Here is a 22051-nt window from a genome sequence, read left to right as displayed (position 1 = left end):
CGCCTGAGGCAGGAATTGAACCCGGGTCTCTGGCACTGTGAAGCAGCAGTGCTAACCACTGTGCCACCGTGCCGCCCACATTTGTCTTTTAAGTTTGTGAAAAATACTGGGCCTATATGTAGAAGTATTGCGACATGTAGAAGTGGGTGGCCATCCAATGTCAGTGGCTGTCGATGTGACAGTTGCATTAATATTTTTTCATTTCCAAGGATCTACAGTTATGGCTGATAGCTGCCAGAGGAAGTGGTGGAGGCTGGTACAATTGCAACATTTAAAAGGCATTTGGATGGGTATATGAATAAGAAGGGTTTGGAGGGATATGGGCCGGGTGCTGGCAGGTAGGACTACATTGGGTTGCGATATCTGGTCGGCATGGACAGGTTAGACCGAAGGGTCTGTTTCCATGCTGAAAATCTCTATGACTCTATTTGTTTACTATTTACCGGTGTGAATTTAATTCATTCATTCTATTTCAGATAAGCGCTGTTTTGACAGTTAGCTTCTTAAAGGGCTAACGGCCCAGATAAAAGGTATTTAACAAGTATGTACTAATTGGGGAAAATGTTTGGTGCTCTGTAATCTATTCAGGTCTGAGAGACGGTTGGTAAGGGCTGATTAATATTATAATCTTTCGTAGAGATTTGATGGGGATGGTATTGTTTATGATAGTGACACCTATTCCGAGGTAACTTTTGATGTAGAAATAGGCTTAAAAATCACATAACACCAGGTTATTATCCAACAGATTTATTTGGAAACACTAGATTTCGGAGCACTGCTCCTTCATCAGGTGGTTGTGGAGTATAAGATCGGAGGACGCAGAATTTATAGCAAAAGTTTACAGTGCCATGTTGGCCCAGATAATGCATTGAAGGTGCACATTGGGGCACAGACAGCCTCACACAGGCACCTCACACCTTCAATACATTACCTGGACCTATATGGCACTTATTGCTAAAGTTCACTTGCGAACGTAACTTATAAAAAGTTCTGGAATTTACGTATGAAAGAACTGAAACCAACATGCCCATTCTAAAAAATGAGAGACTTAACAAACAATCCAGGTCTTTTCTAATATATAATTTTAGTTACATCACACTGTAAACTATTGCTATAAATTCTGTGTCTTAATATCTTATACTCCACAAACACCTAATGAAAGAGCTCCGAAAGCTAGTGCTTCCAAATACACCTGTTGAAGTATAACCTGGAGCTGTGTGATTTTTAATTTTCTACACTCCAGTCCAACACCAGCACCTTCAAATCATGACTATGATGTAGAAGTAGGTCTAATAAGAATTTAAGGTTCAAGGGATGTTTTAATTTTAGTCCATATTGTGTTCGTAAAATATATTACAAAACACGGTTTTGTAAATTAATGAATGAAACCGTGCTATAATAAACAATGGGTTAATAAAGGGTTATGAATGAATGAACAGGAACCTAGTATTAATGAATATGGGGAGCTGCTGAGTGAGTTAGTAAAGATAACCTAAAACACAATATCTCACACACCCAAATATGCTTCCATTAAACAGGAAACAGATGAATTAGAGTTAGGTTGCAGTCAAGACCTAATTGATTATTTTAACCATTCAACTATCTCAACTATTCTTAAGAGTTAAAACTCCCCCCTACCCCCGTCACCACCACATACTTCCTCCCATTTCCCAGGGATTTGACATCTTTACATCCAATTGAGTCCTAAGTGTAAGGTCTGTCTCAACTTTTAACTTCAGGTGTCAAATAGGACATAGTAAGGTATTGAATGCTTATGTAACCCTTGAGTTACTTTCCAGGTCTGAAACTTATACTTTTCAAATACCAGGAAAACCTATGTATATCTATTAATATTTCCTATATTACACAGTTAAGTACTTTAAAAGTACTTCATCAGTTGTAAAGTGCTTTTGATACTGAGATCATACAGGGGCTACATAAATGCAAGTGTAGCTAGTGGCTAAACTAGCTGAGAAATAAGATTACTCTATGAAGTGCAGTTCCCAGGAGAGAAAAACATGGCTAGATGGACATCAAGGTAAGTCCAAGTATTTTGGTCAAGGAGGAATTGAAGACTCCAATGAGGGTGGATAAAATCAGCTTTTAGATGGTATTAAGAGAGATACGTACAGTTTGACCCATCTTTGGCATTGACCCTGCCAATCTGCACAGGGATCAACATCAAAAGGAGACAGCTTCTTTGCATTCCATCTTTATTCATGCAGTGAAACCTGCCAAATTGGCTGCATCCCTCTACTTTCCCTCGCTGCATGTATTATTGCATTGGAGAAGGAATGAGGTCCCCAAGTGGCTATTGCATGGCTGACTTCTTATTCTTCACCCCTCTATCCAATCATTGTATAAGAGACTATTACCCTCTGCTTCCTCCAGTCAAGTCAATTGTGTATCCAATTTGCCAGCCCCTCCTGGATTCCATGGGATAGAGTCATAGAGATGTACAGCATGGAAACAGACCTTTCGGTCCAACTAATTCATGCCAACCAGATATCCGAACCCAATCTAGTCCAACCTGCCAGCACCCAACCCAAATCCCTCCAAACCCTTCCTATTCATATACCCATCCAAATCCCTTTTTTAATGTTGCAATTATACCAGCCTCCACCACTTCCTCTGGCAGCTCATTCCATACAGGATGTAACCTTCCAGAGCAGCCTACGATGTGGAACCTTATCAAAGGCCTTACTGAAATCCATATAGATTACATCTATCACTTTGCCCTCATCAACTTTCCCGGTCACTTCATCAAAGAACTCTAACAAATTTGGGAGGCATAATCTCACAGGCACAAAGCCATGTTAACTACTCCTAATCAAACCCTGTCTTTCCAAATGCATATATATCTTATTTCTTATAATCTTCTCAAGTAATATGCCTCCTACTTGAGCTTTCTTACCTCCTAATTGAGTTTTCAACCACAAATCAGTGTAGTCACTAAGACAGCCTATTTACACTTAAGCAACATTACTTGACTTTACTCTGTTTCAATTGACCTGTTGCTGAAATCTTCAGCCATGCAGATCCAATCTCTAGACTTTATTATTCCATGTACTCCCACATTCTACCCTCTGCAAATTTAAGGTCTTCCATAACTCTTCCGCCCACATCCTAACTCACCAACAAATCACACTCAGATATCTCCTTGGGCTTGCTAAACTATATTGGCTCCCATATTCAACTTTAAAATTCTCATTCTAGTTTTAGAATCCTGTTTTAGAATTTTGTAATCTCTTCTATGATTATTCTGGATATTTGCACTCCTCTAATTATGGTCTCTTTGGTATCCTGAATTTTAATTACTCCATTGTTGGTGGCTGTGCCTTCAGCTGCTTCGGTCTTAAATGCTGGAACATTCACCTTAAATTTCTCAATCTTTTTATATTCTGCACAGAATATTGAAATTCCAAAAAAAAAAGTGTTCCATCCAAAACATCTACTGTTTTTTTCTGGATGGAGATGACATTTGTAGTTTTTTGCCTATTGACTCTGGTAACCTATACATGCTGACTCTTTTTTCATAAAATCTCTTCAAAGCATTATTTAATTAATAGTCTGTTGTGGTTTGTCAGCTCCTTTAAGAGATTATCTTACCTTCCAATACTATGTGTAACCAAAATATAGAAAATTTCAGTGGTCTTGCGACGAACAGTAGCATCCTCATCCTTCAAAAGAAGTTTTAAGTTCCCCAAACAGCCTGAAGGAAACAAAAAAATTCACCAGTCACTTTCCAGCTGAATTCCTATATTATAATCTATAAAATGAAATTACAGCATATTTACAGAGTCATACACCACGGAAACAGAAACTTCGGTCCAATGAGTCCAAACCAAACATAATCCCAAACTAAACTAGTTTCACCAGTACAGTATTTAGGCTATGCCTTCATTTAAGGTGGTCCACACTTAATATCTTAGCTGAAAAAATATACAGTGGCCTGTAACATAGATTGCACACATTGCCTAAATAAAATGCAAATGATTTCAAAGCAGGAATGAAAAAATAAAATTGTCATAATTATCGCAGCCCTGATAAGCTGGGAAAAATTAACAGGATCTCTAATACATATCAATGATAGCAGACTTAAATGAATTTTACACAGATGCTTGGAGTAGAGTAAGGTATTTATAAAAATGAAACCCAGAATTGCAATATGTCCACCACTTCATTGCAAATGAAATAATGCAGACTTTGCGAGCATCAATGACTTCCAACATTGATTGTGCACTGTATCCCAGGATCAGTCAACTTGAATAATAGTGTGCCATTGAATCTTGGAATCTTACAATGTCAAATCAGGCCATTCAGCCCATCAAGTCCTCATCCATCCTCTGAAAAGCATTCTACCCAGATCCAGCCCACTACCCTATCCCTGTAACCTTGCCTTTCCCATGCCGACCAGATATCCCAACCCAATCTAGTCCCACCTACCAGCACTCGGCCCATATCCCTCCAAACCCTTCCTATTCATATACCCATCCAAATGCCTCTTAAATGTTGCAATTGTACCAGCCTCCACCACATCCTCTGGCAGCTCATTCCATACACGTACCACCCTCTGGATGAAAAAGTTGCCCCTTAGGTCCCTTTTGTATCTTTTCCCTCTCACCCTAAACCTATGTCCTCTAGTTCTGGACTCCCTGACCCCAGGGAAAAGACTTTGTCTATTTATCCTATCCTTGCCCCTCATAATTTTGTAAACCTCTATAAGGTCACCCCTCAGCCTCCAATGCTCCAAGGAAACAGCCCCAGCCTGTTCAACCTCTCCCTATAGCTCAAATCCTTCAACCCTGGCAACATCCTTGTAAATCTTTTCTGAACCCTTTCAAGTTTCACAACGTCTTTTCGATAGGATGGAGACCAGAATTGCATGCAATATTCCAACAGTGGCCTAACCAATGTCCTGTACAGCCACAACATGACCTCCCAACTCCTGTACTCGATACTATGACCAATAAAGGAAAGCATACCAAATGCCTTCTTCACTATCCTATCTACCTAGAAGATTGATGAGGGCAGAGCAGTAGATGTGATCTATATGGACTTCAGTAAGGCATTCAACAAGGTTCCCCATGGGAGACTGATTAGCAAGGTTAGGTCTCATGGAATACAGGGAGAACTAGCCATTTGGATAAAGAACTGGCTCAAAGTAGAAGACAGAGGGTGGTGGTGGAGGGTTGTTTTTCAGACAGGAGGCTTGTGACCAGTGGAGTGCCACAAGGATCGGTGCTTGGTCCTCTACTTTTTGTCATTTACATAAATGATTTGGATGCGAGCATAAGAGGTACAGTTAGTAAGTTTGCAGATGACACCAAAATTGGAGGTGTAGTGGACAGAGAAGAGGGTTACCTCAGATTACAAAAGGATCTGGACAAGATGGGCCAATGGGCTGAGAAGTGGCAGATGGAGTTTAATTCAGATAAACGCAAGGTGCTACATTTTGGGAAAGCAAATCTTCGCAGGACTTATACACTTAAACGTAAGGTCCGAGGGAGTATAGCTGAACAAAGAGACCTTGGAGTGCAGGTTCATAGCTCCTTGAATCTTTGGGCTGTGGGTGGAAATCGAAGGAGATCTATGCAGGCACAGGGAGAATGTGCAAACTCCACACAGAGTCACATGAGGGTGGAATTGAATCTGGATCCCTAGCGCTGTGAGGCAGCACTGAGCCTCCATGCCACCCACAGCCTCTATGCTGCCCATGGTGAGTGGTGAATTTTAATTGTATTAATTGCGATCAAATTGAAAATTCATGAATGGCACATCTTTCCGATTCGGAGAAAGCAGGACTGCAGATGCAGGAGAGTCAAAGTTGAAAAGTGTGGCGCTGGAAATGCACAACTGGTCAGGCAGCATCCAAGGAGCAAGGGAGTCACGCTTCGGGCATAAGCCCTTCACCAAGAAGGGATCCTGATGAAGGGCTTATGCCTGAAACATTGACAGTCCTGCTCTTCCGATGCTGCCTGACCTGCTGAGCTTTTCCAGCAGGTCCAACTTTCCAATTACATAATGTAGGAAATTAGCAAATATGGTTACAAGTACCAGCTTTAAACTATCTTTTGGAAAGTCAGGCACTTCAGAAAATTGCAACTCTATTCTGCTCGAGGGGGAGGGGGTATGGAAAAGTTTATGAACTGTGAGGGATTGCTAAACTGTGCATTTGGAAATCTGATAAAATGTAGTTAGGGTAGTGAGGACAGAAAACCGTTAGTCAAATTCTCCACTGCACCTTGTCAAAAGTCAGTGGTGAAGAGGTTGAAGGAACTGAAAATGTTGCCCGAGAGCTGAAGACAGAATGGAAGTCAGCTTAGTACATTACTTAAAGAGCTTTCTTCACAGAGCTGAGGCGCAGCTGCTGGTTCATAAAATGGAAGTAGGGTCAACATATTCCTTTAATTAAGAAAAAAAGGTCAAAGCCTCCTCCTGGGATAGATTCTCATCTTGTCAATCTTAATTCCTCTTTTTTTTCCATCAACAGAGGCTGTATTCCCCCAGAGAAATGTCAATCTTACATTTCCAAACCGTTACACCATTTATTTCAAAGTGCTCAGCTGATCTCCTGAATTTAAAGAACATCTAGCATAAATCAAATCTTATCGTCCAATCTGACTGCAACTCAAATTTGTCTGAGACTCTTTCTTTATGTCATACTTCGCATCAAAGCCATAGTGGAAATTTATCCTTAAGAGACTTACTACAAAATACCTTCATTGTATGATAATTTGTTTAATGATTTCTTGCATGATTTTTCTGGTGGTATGAATACTTACAGTATATTTTCTTTATTCTAACTTCAATCATTAGCAGAAAATTAAGTACAAAAAGGAATATTAAGCCTGTGTTAAATTAACAGAATGTAACATGACTTTAAATATACATTAATAATCCATCCTGGTTCAAAGTTTGTGAGAAGATTTGTAGCTCGGGTGCTCGTTGTTGTGGTTCTGTTCGCCGAACTGGGAATTTGTGTTGCAAACGTTTCATCCCCTGTCTAGGTGACATCCTCAGTGCTTGGGAACCTCCTGTGAAGTGCTTCTGTGATGTTTGCTCCGGCATTTATAGTGGTTTGAATCTGCCGCTTCCGGTTGTCAGTTCCAGCTGTCAGTTGCAGTGGTCGGTATATTGGGTCCAGGTCGATATGCTTATTGTGGATGTGTGAATCTGTGGATGAATGCCATGCCTCTAGGAATTCCCTGGATGTTCTCTGTTTGGCTTGTCCTATAATAGTAGTGATGTCCCAGTCGAATTCATGTTGCTTGTCATCTGCGTGTGTGGCTACTAAGGATCGTTAGCTGTCTTCCTGTTTGCCCTATGTAGTGTTTTGTGCAGTCCTTGCATGGGATTTTGTACACTACATTGGTTTTGCTCATGCTGGGTATCGGGTCCTTCGTTCTGGTGAGTTGTTGTCTGAGAGTGGCTGTTGGTTTGTGTGCTGTTATGAGTCCTAGTGGTCGCAGTAGTCTGGCTGTCAGTTCGGAAATGCTCTTGATGTATGGAAGTGTGGCTAGTCCTTTGGGTTGTGGCATGCCCTCATTCCGTTGTCTTTCCCTTAGGCATCTGTTGATGAAATTGCGTTGGTGTCCGTTTTTGGCGAATACATTGTATAGGTGTTCTTCTTCCTCTTTTTGCAGTTCTGGTGTATTGCAGTGTGTTGTGGCCCAGCAACAACACCCCCAGATTCTATGGACTACCTAAAGTGCACAAACCAGACATCCCACTCAGACCCATAGTATCACTACCAGGGACACCAGCACACAAACTGGCTATAGAACTACAGCAGAAACTGAAACACCTGATCAACGGATCCAGACACTCTATACAATCAACACAGGAATTCTTGGACATCGTCAGAAATATACACATAGACAAGGAAGAAACCATGGTCTCATTCGATATAACGGCACTGTTCACCTCAATCGACAAAACCCTAGCTAGAGAAACAATAACCAACTTGCTGGACAGACAGAACAGACAACAGGACGTTGAACCTATCAACAAAGACAGCATACTCAAACTACTGGACCTGTGCCTCACAACACACTTCACATTCAACAACCAAATATATGAACAAATCAACGGCACACCCATGGCTAACCCATCTCTGGACTCATAGCAGAAGCAGTAATGCAAAGGTTAGAACAAACAGTCTTACCGCAAATTCAACCCAAACTCTGGGTCAGATATGTGGATGACACCTTTGTAATCATTAAAAACACAGAAATAGAGAACACACACCGGATCATCAACGCCACACTCACAGGAATCTGATTCACTAGAGAGGAAGAAAAAGACAACCAACTCCCATTCCTAGACGTGATGGTACAGAGAACACCGAATGGAGAATTCACCACAAAGGTATACAGGAAAGCCACACACACAGACCAAGTCCTAAAATACGAAAGCAACCACCCCAACACACACAAAAGAAGTTGCATCAAGACACTCTTCAAAAGGGCCACAATGCACTGCAGTACGCCAGAACTGCAAAAAGAGGAAGAAGAACACCTATACAATGTATTCGCCAAAACAGATACCCGCGCAATTTCATCAACAGATGCCTAAGGGAAAGACAACGGAATGAGGACATGCCGCAACCCAAAGGACTAGCCACACTACCATACATCAAGAGCATTTCCGAACTGACAGCCAGATTACTGCGACCACTAGGACTCATAACAGCACACAAACCAACAGCCACTCTCAGACAACAACTCACCAGAACGAAGGACCCGATACCCAGCATGAGCAAAACCAATGTAGTGTACAAAATCCCATGCAAGGACTGCACAAAACACTACATAGGACAAACAGGAAGACAGCTAACGATCCGCATCCATGAACACCAACTAGCCATGAAACGACACGACCAGCTATCCTTAATAGCCACACACGCAGATGACAAGCAACATGAATTCGACTGGGACACTACTATTATAGGACAAGCCAAACAGAGAACAGCCAGGGCATTCCGAGAGGCATGGCACTCATCCACAGATTCAATCAATAAGCAGATCGACCTGGACCCAATATACTGAACACTGCAACTGACAGCTGGAACTGACAACCGGAAGCGGCAGATTCAAACCACTATAAATGCCGGAGCAAACATCACAGAAGCACTTCACAGGAGGTCCCCCAAGCACTGAGGATGTCACCTAGACAGGGGACGAAACGTCTGCAACACAAATTCCCAGCTCGGCGAACAGAACCACAACAATCCATCCTAGTAGTTTAATGAACTAAAATTGATCCTGAAAATGATGGCTCTTGTTCCTGATTATTTATCATCCACATAATTTGAATTCTCTAAACACCGTTCTATTTTATGTCATTTCCAAGAATAAAGAGGGAGAAATATTGTGCGAACTTGGTTTCCTTAAATAGCTTTCTTTTTTGCTCTACAAGGATTATTAAAAAGTTTTCTCAAACCTATCCAGGTTTGAAGTACCAATTCTCAATGCACAATATGGGAACTTAATTTACTGAACAAATGTTAATATAGAATTATAGAATTCCTACAGTGTGGAAACTTCAGCCCAACAAGTCCACACCGACCATCCAAAGAGTACCCCACCCACACCCATTTCCCTACCCTATTATCCTATATTTACCCCTGACTAATGCACCAAACCTACACATCCTTGAACGCTATGGGCAATTTAGCATGGCCAATTCACCTAACCTGCACATCTTTGGATTGTAGGAGGAAACCAAAGCACCCGGAGGAAACCCACACAGACAAGGGGAGAATGTACAAACTCCACGCAGTCGCCCAAGGTTGGAATCGAACACGGGTTCCTGGAGTTATGGGGGCAGCAGTGCTAACTATTGAGCCAGCATGCCACCCCATGCTAGGTGGGAAGCCTCACTCATTAACAATGCCCATTGGAAAATAATGAATGAACGCTCATTGAGGGTCCTCGCTGAGACTATATATTCAGAAAAATATACCAAGTGTGTGTAGGAATTTAAGATTCAGGAGCAGGAGTAGGTCATTCAGCCCTTGAAGTCTGCTCCATCATTCAATAAGATCATCTTTGTGATCTTGGCTCCAGTTTTCTTTCAGCACTTCATAACTCTTGAATCCTTTGTCTATCAAAAATCTGTCTAACTTAGTCTTGAATAAATTTATTAATAAATAAATCCTCCACTATTTTCTGGGAACAGAATTCCACACTTTGAGGAAATAAGCCTTTTCTCAACTCTGCCTTAAAAAGGAGGCCTTTTATATTCTTAAACTATGTCCCTTGTTTTGGTCCCTTTGAGGGGCAACCTTTTCATACCAAGGGTAGTTCGTATGTGGAATGAACTGCCAGAGGAAGTGGTAAATGTAGGGATAATTACATTTGAAAGACATTTGGACAGGTATATGAATAGGAAAGGTTTAAAGGGATATGGACCAAACGCAGACGAGTGGGACTCGTTTAATTTGGGAAACTTGGTCAACATGGATGTGTTGGACCAAACAGTTTGTTTCCCTGCTGTATAACTTTATAGGAGAAAGTGAGGTCTGCAGATGCTGGAGATCAGAGATGGAAATGTGTTGCTGGAAAAGCGCAGCAGGTCAGGCAGCATCTAGGGAACAGGAGAATCGACGTTTCGGGCATTAGCCCTTCTTCAGGAATGAGGAAAGTTGGTCCAGCAGGCTAAGATAAAAGATAGGGAGGAGGGACTTGGGGGAGGGGCGTTGGAAATGTGATAGGTGGAAAGATAGGTATAACTTTATAACTCTACAAGGCCATCATTCCAGGAATGAGGAAGAGCAGCTGGAAATTACTTTCACACTGAATGTCGAAAATAATATGCAAAATTAATTTAAATGATTATTCCTTTCAAGCATCATATAGAAATTTTCTCCAAATTTATATGTTCAATGAAGCTAAAAGTCATACAATCTGTATTGAGTTATAAGATGATCAAATTATCATCACTATTTAAGTAACAGAAATTTTAAGCACATTCATTACTGAATAATAATCATTTAATTATTCTGGTTGTGTCACTTTCGAGCAATGTCATAAATTGTAACTAATCATGTAACTCACAGGAGCACACCACATTTAATTGACAGATCAAAGTCATTAAAGGCACCCATACAGTGGCAAGGAATTGGCAGTTTCGACTAATGGATCTAATTGACCCTTGATAACAAAATAAACATAGAAAATATAATCACAATGATAAATGGACACCACAAGCCAGATCTATGCACGTTACATGAAAGAAAAAAAGAATCCTTAAAAAATATTTGCCAGACCATATTGGGCCAGAAGGCATATCACAATTGTGAAAATACTCAGAAAAAAAATTTCTCGACATATAGGCATTTCTAATTCATATTTACCATTCTGGATAAAAAAAAAACATCAATACAGCAAAAAGCCTTAACTATCACAGAATCCCGAAATGTCCCCACTGCTACTGGTACACTCATTATCACTTCTATTATATGAAATCTCACTTACTTCATCTGCTTCACTGTAATCAAAGACATTGCTGAGAACAAATTTCTGAATAACTGTATAACTGTGTTGTGTTTTAGTCATTGTCATGAATCTTTCACCCTGTAACTACACATGAAAAATGTTGAGCAGCTTCATTCACCCTGACAACATTGATCATGACTTGGACCCATTCACTTCACTCATCAAAAATGAATGCTTTACATAGTTGTTTACTGAAAACTCCAAGATATGTGGAATCTCAGGCTCCCTGAAAGCACAGCAAGGCACATCTTCAAATTCACAACCTCACTTTTATGGGGCCTACTATGTGTATCTAGTCATGGTCACAAACTGATACACCATAAGACACAGGAGCAGAAATTAGGCCATTCAGCCCATCAAGTCTGCTCTGCCATTCAATCATGGCTGGTGAGTTTCTCAGCCCCATTCTCTTGCTTTCTCCCTGCAATCCTTGATACTCAAGAACCTATCTATCGCAGTCTTAAATATATTCAATGACCTGGCCTCCAAAGCCTCCTGCGGCAATGAATTCCATAGATTCACCACTCTCTGGCTGAAGAAGTTTCTCCTTATCTCCATTCTAAAAGGTCTTCCATTTACTCGAAGGCTATGCCCTCAAGTCCTAGTCTCTCCTACCAATGGAAACATCGTTCCAACATCTACTCTGTCCAGCCCATTCAGTATTCTGTATGTTTCAATTAGATCCCCCTTATCCTCCGAAACTCCATCAAGTACAAACCCAGAGACCTCAAACATGCCTTATATGTTATGCTTTCCATTCATGGGATCAGTTTCATGAACCTCCTCTGAACACACTCCAGGGCCAATATGTCCTTCCTGAGATATGGGACCCAAAACTGCGCACAATACTCCAAATGTGGTCTGACCAGAGCCTTATAGAGCCTCGGAAGTACACGCCTGCGTTTTTTTTTCCAAGTATTCTCAAAATATTTGTCTTCATAACTACTGATTCAACCTGCAAGTTTACCTTGAGAGAATCCTGGACTAGAACTCCTAAATCTCTTTGCACATCAGACTTCTGATTTTCTCCCTATTTAGAAAATAGTTCATACTTCTATTCTTCCTACCAAAGTGCATGACCTCACACTTTCACACATTGTACTCTATCTGCCACTTCTTTGCCCACTCTCTTAACCTGTCCAAATCCTTCTGCAGCCTCCCCACCTCCTCAATGCTATCAGTCCCTCTACCTGATGAAGAAGCAGCACTTTGAAAGCTACTACTTCCAAATAAATCTGTTGGACTAGAACCTGGTGTTGTGTGACTTTTATTTTTGTATCTTCTGCAAACTTAGCCAGAACGCCCTCAGTTCTTTCATCTTGATTGTTAATGTATAAAGTGAAACGTTGTGGTCCCAACAGTTGTGGAACACAGTTGTCACCGGCTGCCATCTTGAGAAGGACCCTTTTATCCCCACCCTCTGCTTTCTGCCAAACAGCCAAGCTTCTATCCATGCTAGCACCTTGCCTCTAACACCATGGGCCCTTATCTTACTTAGTAGCCTCCTGTGTGGCACCTTGTCAAAGACCTTAAAGTCCAGGTAGATAATATCCATTGGCTTTACTTGGTCTAACTTGCTCGTTACTTACTCAAAGAATTCTAGCAGATTTCTCCGGCATGAACTCCCCTTGATGAAACCATGCTTAATTTTCCCTATTTTACCATACACTTCCAAGTATTCAGAAGTCTCATCCTTCACAATAGATTCCAGAATCTTACCCACCACCGAGGCTAGGCTAACCAGTCTTTAATTTTTCTTCCTTTGCCTTATTCCTTTTTTAAACAGTGGTGTCACATTAGCAGTTTTCCAGTCCTCTGGTACTCTACCTGATTCTAGCAATTCCTGAAAAATCACCACTATCTTTTCAGTTATCTCCCTTCGAACTCTAGTCCAGCTGGTCCAGGTGATTTATCCACCTTCAGGCCATTAAGTTTTTCTAGCACCTTCTCCTTGGTGATGGCCACCATACTTAGCTCTGCCCCCTTTCGCTCTTGAATTTTTGAGATTTTACTCGAGTCCTCCACCAGGAAGACTGATGCAAAGTAATTATTCAGTTCCTCAGCCATTTCTTTATTCCCCACTACTATCTCTCCAGCATCATTTTTCAGTGGTTCAATGTCCACTTTTGCCTCTCTTTTGCCCTTTATATGTCTAAAGAAACTCTTACAGTCTTCTTTTATATTAGTGACAAGCTTATCCTCATATTTAATCTTCTTCCTCCTTATTTCTTTTTTAAGGCCCTCTGTTGGTCTTTGCAAGCTTCCCAATCCTCTGGTTTCCTTTATCATTTTTATGCTATCCCTGACTTCCCTCGTCAGCTATGGTTGCCTCATCCTCCCTGTACCATGCTTCTTTTTCCTCAGGATGAATCTCTGCTGTGTCTCCTGAATTACTCTCAGAAACACCCGCCATTACTGTTCCACTGTCTTTCCTGCTCGGCTCCTCTCCCAGTCAATTCCACCCAGCTCCTCCCTCATGCCTCTGTGATTGTCTTTATTCAACTATAATACCGTTACCTTTGTTTCTATCCTCTCCCTCTCAAATTGCAGAGTAAATTCAATCATTACAATAACTGCCTCCTCAGGGTTCCTTCACCTTAAGCTCCCTCATCAAGTCTGCCTCACTGCACAAGACTAAATCTAGTATTGCCTGTCCCTAGTGGGCTCCACCATAAGCTGCTCCAAAACTCCATCTCGTAGACACTCCACAAATTCTTTTTCTTGCAATCCACTACTAATTTGATTTTCCCAGTCCATCTGTATATTGAAATCCCCCTTGATCACTGTAACTTTGCCTTTCCTGCACATCTTTTCTATCTCCTGATTAAATTTGCGCCCCAGCTCCTGACTACTATTTGGAGGCCTGTACATAACTCCAACTATGGTTTTTTTTTTACCTTTGCAACTCCTCAATTCTATCCACACAGATTCTAGACCATCTGACCCCACTTCGCTTCTTACTATTGATTTAATTTCATTTCTGATTAATAAGGCAACCTCTCTGCTCACCTGCATATCTTTTCAATAAGATGCATATCCTTCAATATTCAGCCCTCAATCATGATCCCCAATAGCCACATCTCCATGTGCTCATCACATCATACCTGTCAATTTTGATCTGCACCACAATTTTCTTATACTGCGTGCATTCAGATATCACACCTTCAGTGCTGTGTTAACCATCCCTCTTCTCATTGTTATTCGTTTCTCCAGTGTGCTTGAAGTTTGATTGCTAACCCTTTCCATACACTCTGTCCTATTTGTGTCTGTGCTGGAGATTTTAATGATCTGTCCTGAGTTCTGCACGCTTACCTCCTCCTTTAATTCAAGTTTTCTAATTTCCCCTTTAACTGAGCAGCCCCACCCCTGACTTTTTTTTAGTTTAAAGCCCTGTCTACAGCCCTAGTTAAGCTATTCATTAGGACTCTGGTCCCAGCACAGTTCAGATAAAGACTGTCCAATTGGAACAGGTCCCTTCTGCTCCTGCACTGGTGCCAATGTCCATTTCTCTCACACCAATCTTTGAGCCATGTATTTACCTGCTTAATCTTATTGACCTTGTGCCAATCAGCTCGTGGCTCAGGTAGTAATCCAGAGATTATTATCTTTTTGGTTCTACTTTCTAATTTAGCTCCTAGCTGTTCATACTCCTTTAGCAGAACCTCTGTCCCAGCTTTATCCATGTCGTTGGTACCCTCATGGACCACAACCACTGGATTATTACCCTCTGCCTGCAAGTTCCTCTGCAGCCGAGAGGAGACATCCTGGACCCAAGCACCAGGCAGGCAACACAACCTTTGGGACTCTCAATCCTGGTCACAGAGAACAGTGTCTGTGCCTCTAAGTTTACTATCCCCAATTACAACAACATTTTTTTTCTCTCCCCCGATTTGAATGGCTCCCTGCATCATTGTACTGCTGTCAGTCGGCTCATCCTCCCTGCAGCCCCGTCCACACAGGGAGCAAAACTCTTGAACCTGTTAGACAAGGATAGAAGCTGAGGCTCCTGCAACTCTACCTCCTGGATCCCTTTACCTACCTCACTCACAACCATACCCTCCTGTCCCTTACCACTGGCCGAATTCAAGTTAGTTAGTCTAAGGGGTGTGACTGTCTCATAAAACACAACACCCAGGTAACTCTCCCCCTCCCTGATGTGTCACAATGTTTCAAGGTCAGACTCCAGCTCATTCACTCTGTGCTGGAGTTCTTCCAGCCACCAACATTTATTACAGACATGGTCACTGGGAAGCATAAAGGGGTCCACCAGCTCCTACATCATGCAGGAACAACATATCACCTGATAGGGATGTTTTCTTTAAGCGAGGCCACTTGGATTCACCTACCACACTTTCACCAGTCAGATAAGCATGGCCAAAAAATTCTATGTGCAATTTCAAAATTGGTGTTGTTTTATCTAAAAATTAATTTCGCTGTCAGAACACACCAAAACAGAAGTAGAGTGGATCTTCTTGTGACCAGATATTTGTTACACTTTTGCTGTCCATTGTCCTGTTTGATGGGAGATCATGTTAGAGAAATTTCTACCATATCACTTGTCTGCCAACATTCCAAAGATTTTTTTCTTTACCTTGTATTTATCATGATCTTATGAAATTCAAATATCTGTGTCACATTCAGCCTATGTCATCTGTCCTATCCTAGTACACATGCTTTGTCAGTTCCAGCTTAACAAATAAGCAGTACCAAGGTGTTATCCTGTAAAAATCAATAATACCACTTTCTCTCTCTTCTTACTTCACATATAATCATGTTGGTCAGTACAGAAAGACAATTTTTTTGAGCTGTTGACATTTTGAAGCACAACTATAAAAATATATGCTTGCTCTTCTCAATTTTCATTTCTTCTTCTTCTTGCTTCTTCTTTTCCCAAGTAATTTTTGTCACAAGAGGACCAAAATATCTTTCATCCAGTTTGATTCTTAACATATAAAGAAACTTTTTGTTTTTTGTGCCCATTGGGTTTGTATGAGACTTTACAGAAAATCCACCAAAAAAACTGCAATTCCAAAGTACATTTAATGATCTGTACATTGGGGTGACCACAGGATAATAAGATGGATAGCAATTTTAGAAGGCCATTTTCCAGAAAAAGATACATCTTGTTGTCATGATTATAATGAGGTCAGTCAGGTGGATCTTGTAGAATATGAGTTCCCTGACTGGGGCTGTTAATCTGGTCCAATCAGGGAGCTCTGGATGACAGATATAGATAGGAGTGTCAAAGTTTCTGTTCATTCTGAGAACTGACACTGAGGAAGATGGATCAGTGTCAAGGTCTTTCCATGTGGAAATAAAGGGCGACTGGTTGATGGAATACCTGCCTCTGCGCAGTTATTTCAGTAGCGACAAGAGAAAAACACACACCTGAAGAAATACAACAGACATCTTTGAGTTAGGATAAGCATTTCTGGCATCTTGTCATAATTTGGGAAGTTTGACTCAGTCGATCCTGCCATCGAAGACTGGGCCCAATATGTAGAAAGAACGCATTATCTTTTCTGGGCAAATGACATTCAGGCAGATGAAAAGCAACAAGTAACTCTCCTGACAGCTCGTGGACCCCCAGCAATTTTGCTTATTAGAACCTAACTTCCCCTGAGGCACCAGGTACTAAAACCTTTCAAGAGTTGATGGGTTTAGTTAAGGAATATTATGATCCTACGTTTCCTCTAATTCTGAGATGCTACAGGGGAATCTGTGTCAGGATTTTTGACTAGGTTAAGGCAACTGGCATAAGCATGTGACTCTAACTTAAACCTTAATGAGATGCTGAGACACTATTTGGTATGTGGGTTCAATGGTGTAACTATGCAAAAGCATTTATTGCTGCAGCCCAACTTGACTGCAAACAGGTGCTACAACGTGTATTATCATTTGAAAATGCGGCAAGTGGAGCATATGTGTTGCAGGCTATTCTAATGGAACACCCTTACCAGGCTGACTGAGCTTAGGGAACACCACCTGATTGCAGGCAATTGCATAGCCTCACTCAGGACACATCCTGAACAAAGGGACTCTAGGTCAGCCCATGGCAAAGCCCCAAAATAAAGCCAAGCCTTGGACAAACGATTAAAAATCTTCTTCAGGATCTGGACCAGCAAGCAGATGTAGTTGCTGCTGGTATGCGGACTTGAAACAGCAAAAGAGTCCCAATAGACTTAAATAGAGTAAGAGAACTAATACGCCAGTATTCAGGAGACAGCACACCGTGGAAAGGCCGCCTATATCTGGTTTGGAAGAATTAAATTACTTTGCAACATCCAAATCAGAACCACTCAAAATAAACATCGGGTTAAATGGTCACCTGCTTCTAATGGACGTCGATACTAGCGCAGCCATTTCAGTGATCACAGAACCAGTCTTGAACAAAATTCACTCAGGACTTCAACCCTTATGTTTGTGCAAGATCTTGGCGAGACTGAGAAAATATACAATACAAGGGAACCTGTACAGATTAGGGGGAACATTTTTGGCTCCGGTCTCTTAGGAGAAGCAGCCAGTTGAGTTACCACTGATTGGAGCAAAAGGCTCGGGCCCAGGATTGATGCAGTGAAATTAGTTGAGACAGATTCACAAAAGATTGGCTCCACATTTTTCGATTTGAAAATGTCTGCCTGAGTGAAGTGCTAATTAAATACCGAGAAGCTTTTCAGGAAGGTCTAGGGACTATCAAAGGAACCAAGGCCAGCTTGCAGGTTGACTGGGAAGCAATCCACATTTCTGCACGGCCCACCAAGTATAATTTACCGAACAGGCTAAAATAGAGGAAGAAATCAAAAGCTGGAAAGCAAAGGAAGCATCAAACCAATCCAGTTTGCAGACAGGACAGCACAGGTAATACTGATTGTGAAGTCCAATGGGTCAGTTCCCCTTTGTGGAGATTTTAAGCAAATGGTAAACTGCTTTTCACAACTGGATAAATCTCCAATCCCTCACATACTGAATTTATATGCAAAGCTGGCAGGAGGTTGTCCTTCACAAAGCTAGATATGAGCCATGCATACTTGTAATTGCAGTTAGATCAGGATTCCCAGAACTACACAATAATACCTATAAGAGTTGGTACTAATATACGAGAACAGTTTATAAGATCTACCCCAGGTTGCCATTTATCCAGATGATGTGCTAACAACAGGCAAGACAGTAATGAGTAGTTAGAGAACTTGGACATAGTCATTAGACGTTTCTCCCAAGCAGGTATAAAGCTTAGCAGGAAAAATAATGTGTGCGCCAGGCATCTCAAGTGATCCACTTGGGCTACAAAGTTGACAAAACTGATTACACCCATTGGAAGACAAAGTGAGGGGGATCAAAGGTGCCCAGCTTCAATTTTCCACCAGAGCTTAGGTCTTTCCTTCAGTTAGGGAATTATTACACAAAGTTCATGCATAACCTGGCCTCTAAACTTGCACTTTTGCTTCAACTGTTAAAAATGGGTCAGCCTTGGAAATGGCCAAGCCTTATCTTTCAGGAAAGTGAAGATATATCCTCTAAGGTGTTGGCACACTTTGATCTCAAGCAAGATCTGGTAGTGACATGCAATGTTTCCCTGTATGGCACTGGGGTACAACTTGGTGGCCATATGGAGAGTAAGGCTCAAAAGTGTATGCATCCAGGACTTCAACTAATGAAGAGCATTTATATGAGCATAAATATGCCCATATAAAGAAGAATGTTTGGCCGTCAAATTAGGAGTCAGGGTGTTCCACCAATTTCGACATAACTTTGTAATAATTTCAGCTGGGTCTACTTAAAGAGGACAAGTCAGCGCTGCCCATAGCTTCAGGCCAAATTCAGTAGTGGGTTCTAATTCTAAATGTGCTTAATTACAAATTGGAACACTGTCCGGGAGGCCAGGTAGCAAATGTGGATGCACTCAGCCATCTCCCACTGGCAAATATACTGCCAGTGGTACTGTGACTGGAAAAGTCTGTAATGGTTTTAAATTTTTTGGACACATTTCTAGTCACAGACGACAATTTCAGATTTGGACACAGAAAAATCCATTCCTAGCAAAACTGAAACAACTGGTGGCGATGGGAGACACTTAAGGGTCATCACAACCAGAATTGAAACCTTTTAAATCTCTTGACCCAGAGAGGCCAGATCACAGTAGATGATGGCATATTATTATGGGGCCAAGATTGATTGTTCTGAGCAAAGGTTGCTGTCCGATAATGGCTGAACTCCACCAGGGGCATTCATGGTTGGATGTGCATAAAGTTCAAACACGGGAACGATGATAGAAAAACTGCATGCATTTATTGCAATACACACACTCCTGTAGCCATGGGCACCCGCATGGGCCCCAGCTATGCCTGCCCCTTCGTAGGATATGTGGAACAGTCCATCTTCCGCAGCTACACTGGCACCACACGCCAGCTTTTCCTCCGCTACATCGATGACTGTATCGGCGCTGCCTGATGCTCCCACGAGGAGGTTGAACAGTTCATCCACTTTACCTACACCTTCTACCCCGACCTCAAATTCACCTGGACCGTCTCAGACTCCGCCCTCCCCTTCCTAGACCTTTCCATTTCTATCTCGGACGACCGAATCAACACGGACATTTACTATAAACCGACCAACTCCCACAGCTACCTAGACTACACCTCCTCCCACCCTGCCCCTTGTAAAAACCCCATCCCATATTCCCAATTCCTTCGTCTCCGCCGCATCTGCTTCCAGGAGGACTAGTTCCAAAACCGTACAACCCAGATGGCCTCCTTCTTCAAAGACTGCAATTTCCCCCCAGACGTGATCGACGATGCCCTTGACCACACCTCCTCCACTTCTTGCTCCTCCATCCTTGAGCCCCGCCCCTCCAATCGCCACCAGGACAGAACCCCACTGGTCCTCACCTACCACCCCACCAACCTCCATATACATCGTATCATCCGTCGTCATTTCCGCCACCTCCAAACGGACCCCACCACCAGGGATATATTTCCCTCCTTTCCCCTATCAGCGTTCCGAAAAGACCACTCCCTCCGTGACTCCCTCGTCAGGTCCACACCCCCCACCAACCCAACCTCCACTCCCGGCACCTTCCCCTACATCCGCAAGAAATGCAAAACTTGCACCCACACCTCCCCCCTTACCTCCCTCCAAGGCCCCAAGGGATCATTCCACATCCGCCAAAAATTCACCTGCACCTCCACACACATCATTTATTGCATCCGCTGCACCCGATGTGGCCTCCTCTATATTGGGGAGACAGGCGCCTACTTGCGGAACGTTTCAGAGAACACCTCTGGGACACCCGGACCAACCAACCCAACCACCCCGTGGCTCAACACTTCAACTCCCCCTCCCGCTCCGCCAAGGACATGCAGGACCTTGGACTCCTCCATCGCCAGACCATAGCAACACGACGGTTGGAGGAAGAGCGCCTCATCTTCCGCCTCAGAACCCTCCAACCACAAGGGATGAACTCAGATTTTTCCAGTTTCCTCATTTCCCCTCACCCCACCTTGTCTCAGTCAAATCCCTCGAACTTAGCACCGCCTTCCTAACCTGCAATCTTCTTCCTGACTTCTCCGCGCCCACCCCCACTCCGGCCTATCACCCTCACCTGGCCTCCTTCCACCTATCGCATTTCCAACGTCCCTCCCCCAAGTCCCTCCTCTCTACCTTTTATCTTAGCCTGCTGGACACACTTTCCTCATTCCTGAAGAAAGGCTCATGCCCAAAACGTCGATTCTCCTGCTCCTTGGATGCTGCCTGACCTGCTGCGCTTTTCCAGCAACACATTTTCAGCGCACACTCCTGTAAGTATTGTTCACAGATAATGGGCCATGGTATTCTAGCAGGGAATTTCAGAATTTCCTGAAGTTGAATAGTATTCATCATAGAAGAACAGCTTCATGCCATCCACCATCCTATGGTCTGGCAGAAGGAGCAGTCCAAACTTTGAAGGCAGGCTTAACGAAACAGCTTACAGCTTCACTAGATACCAAATTGTCCGGGTTCCTATTTGATTACAGGGCCACCCTTCATGCAACTACAGGGATTGCTCCAGCAGAGTTGCTAATGGTGAGAATGTCAAGAACTATGCAGGTGCAAATAAAGGATGATTTGGTGATAGAATGGAGCCTCTTTGGAGTTCTTTCATTTGTGGTCAGCAAATACAGTATTACCAGTGTTAGGAAGATAGAATGGGGTCTTCAACATTTTCTTCCCGGTTATTGTAAAATTAGAAATACATAGCAAAGGTAAATGAGCAGTGGAATAATGAGCATAAAATATATACAGTTAACTGCATATAACATTGTACATTTAACTTTTTGGTGCATCAGTAGCACCAAAGGAGGTCAATTATTTTAAGCAATGAAAACTAGAGAATTAAGAGAGACAATATTACCAATAGAAACAGGAACTCTCCAAAGCAAATGTCTGGAAAATCAGTCACATTTGAATGAGGAAATCAGTAATAGCGCTTCAATATAAGTGTTTTTAAAAATGATGAGTCTTCATACAAACACGATATCAGATTTAAACACAAAAACAATAACTGCAGATTCTGG

General features: G+C 42.2%; 1 protein-coding gene across 1 annotated transcript in view; it reads right to left on the bottom strand.

Moving 5' to 3' along the window:
- Positions 1-22051, bottom strand: part of LOC122562839 (radial spoke head 14 homolog) — a 707211-nt gene that overhangs the window by 682245 nt on the left and 2915 nt on the right. The window contains exon 2 of the mRNA XM_043716094.2: positions 3610-3712. Coding sequence (XP_043572029.2) covers positions 3610-3712 — 103 coding nt within the window. The remainder of the gene's footprint in view (positions 1-3609; positions 3713-22051) is intronic.

This window comes from Chiloscyllium plagiosum, unplaced genomic scaffold (genome assembly GCF_037043375.1).
Source record: "Chiloscyllium plagiosum isolate Xiang-an unplaced genomic scaffold, Cpla_swu_hap1 HiC_scaffold_24, whole genome shotgun sequence".
In the NCBI taxonomy this organism is placed as follows: domain Eukaryota; kingdom Metazoa; phylum Chordata; class Chondrichthyes; order Orectolobiformes; family Hemiscylliidae; genus Chiloscyllium; species Chiloscyllium plagiosum.
The sequence above is the reverse complement of the archived record's forward strand: the minus strand, read 5'-3'. Positions and strand labels throughout refer to the sequence as shown.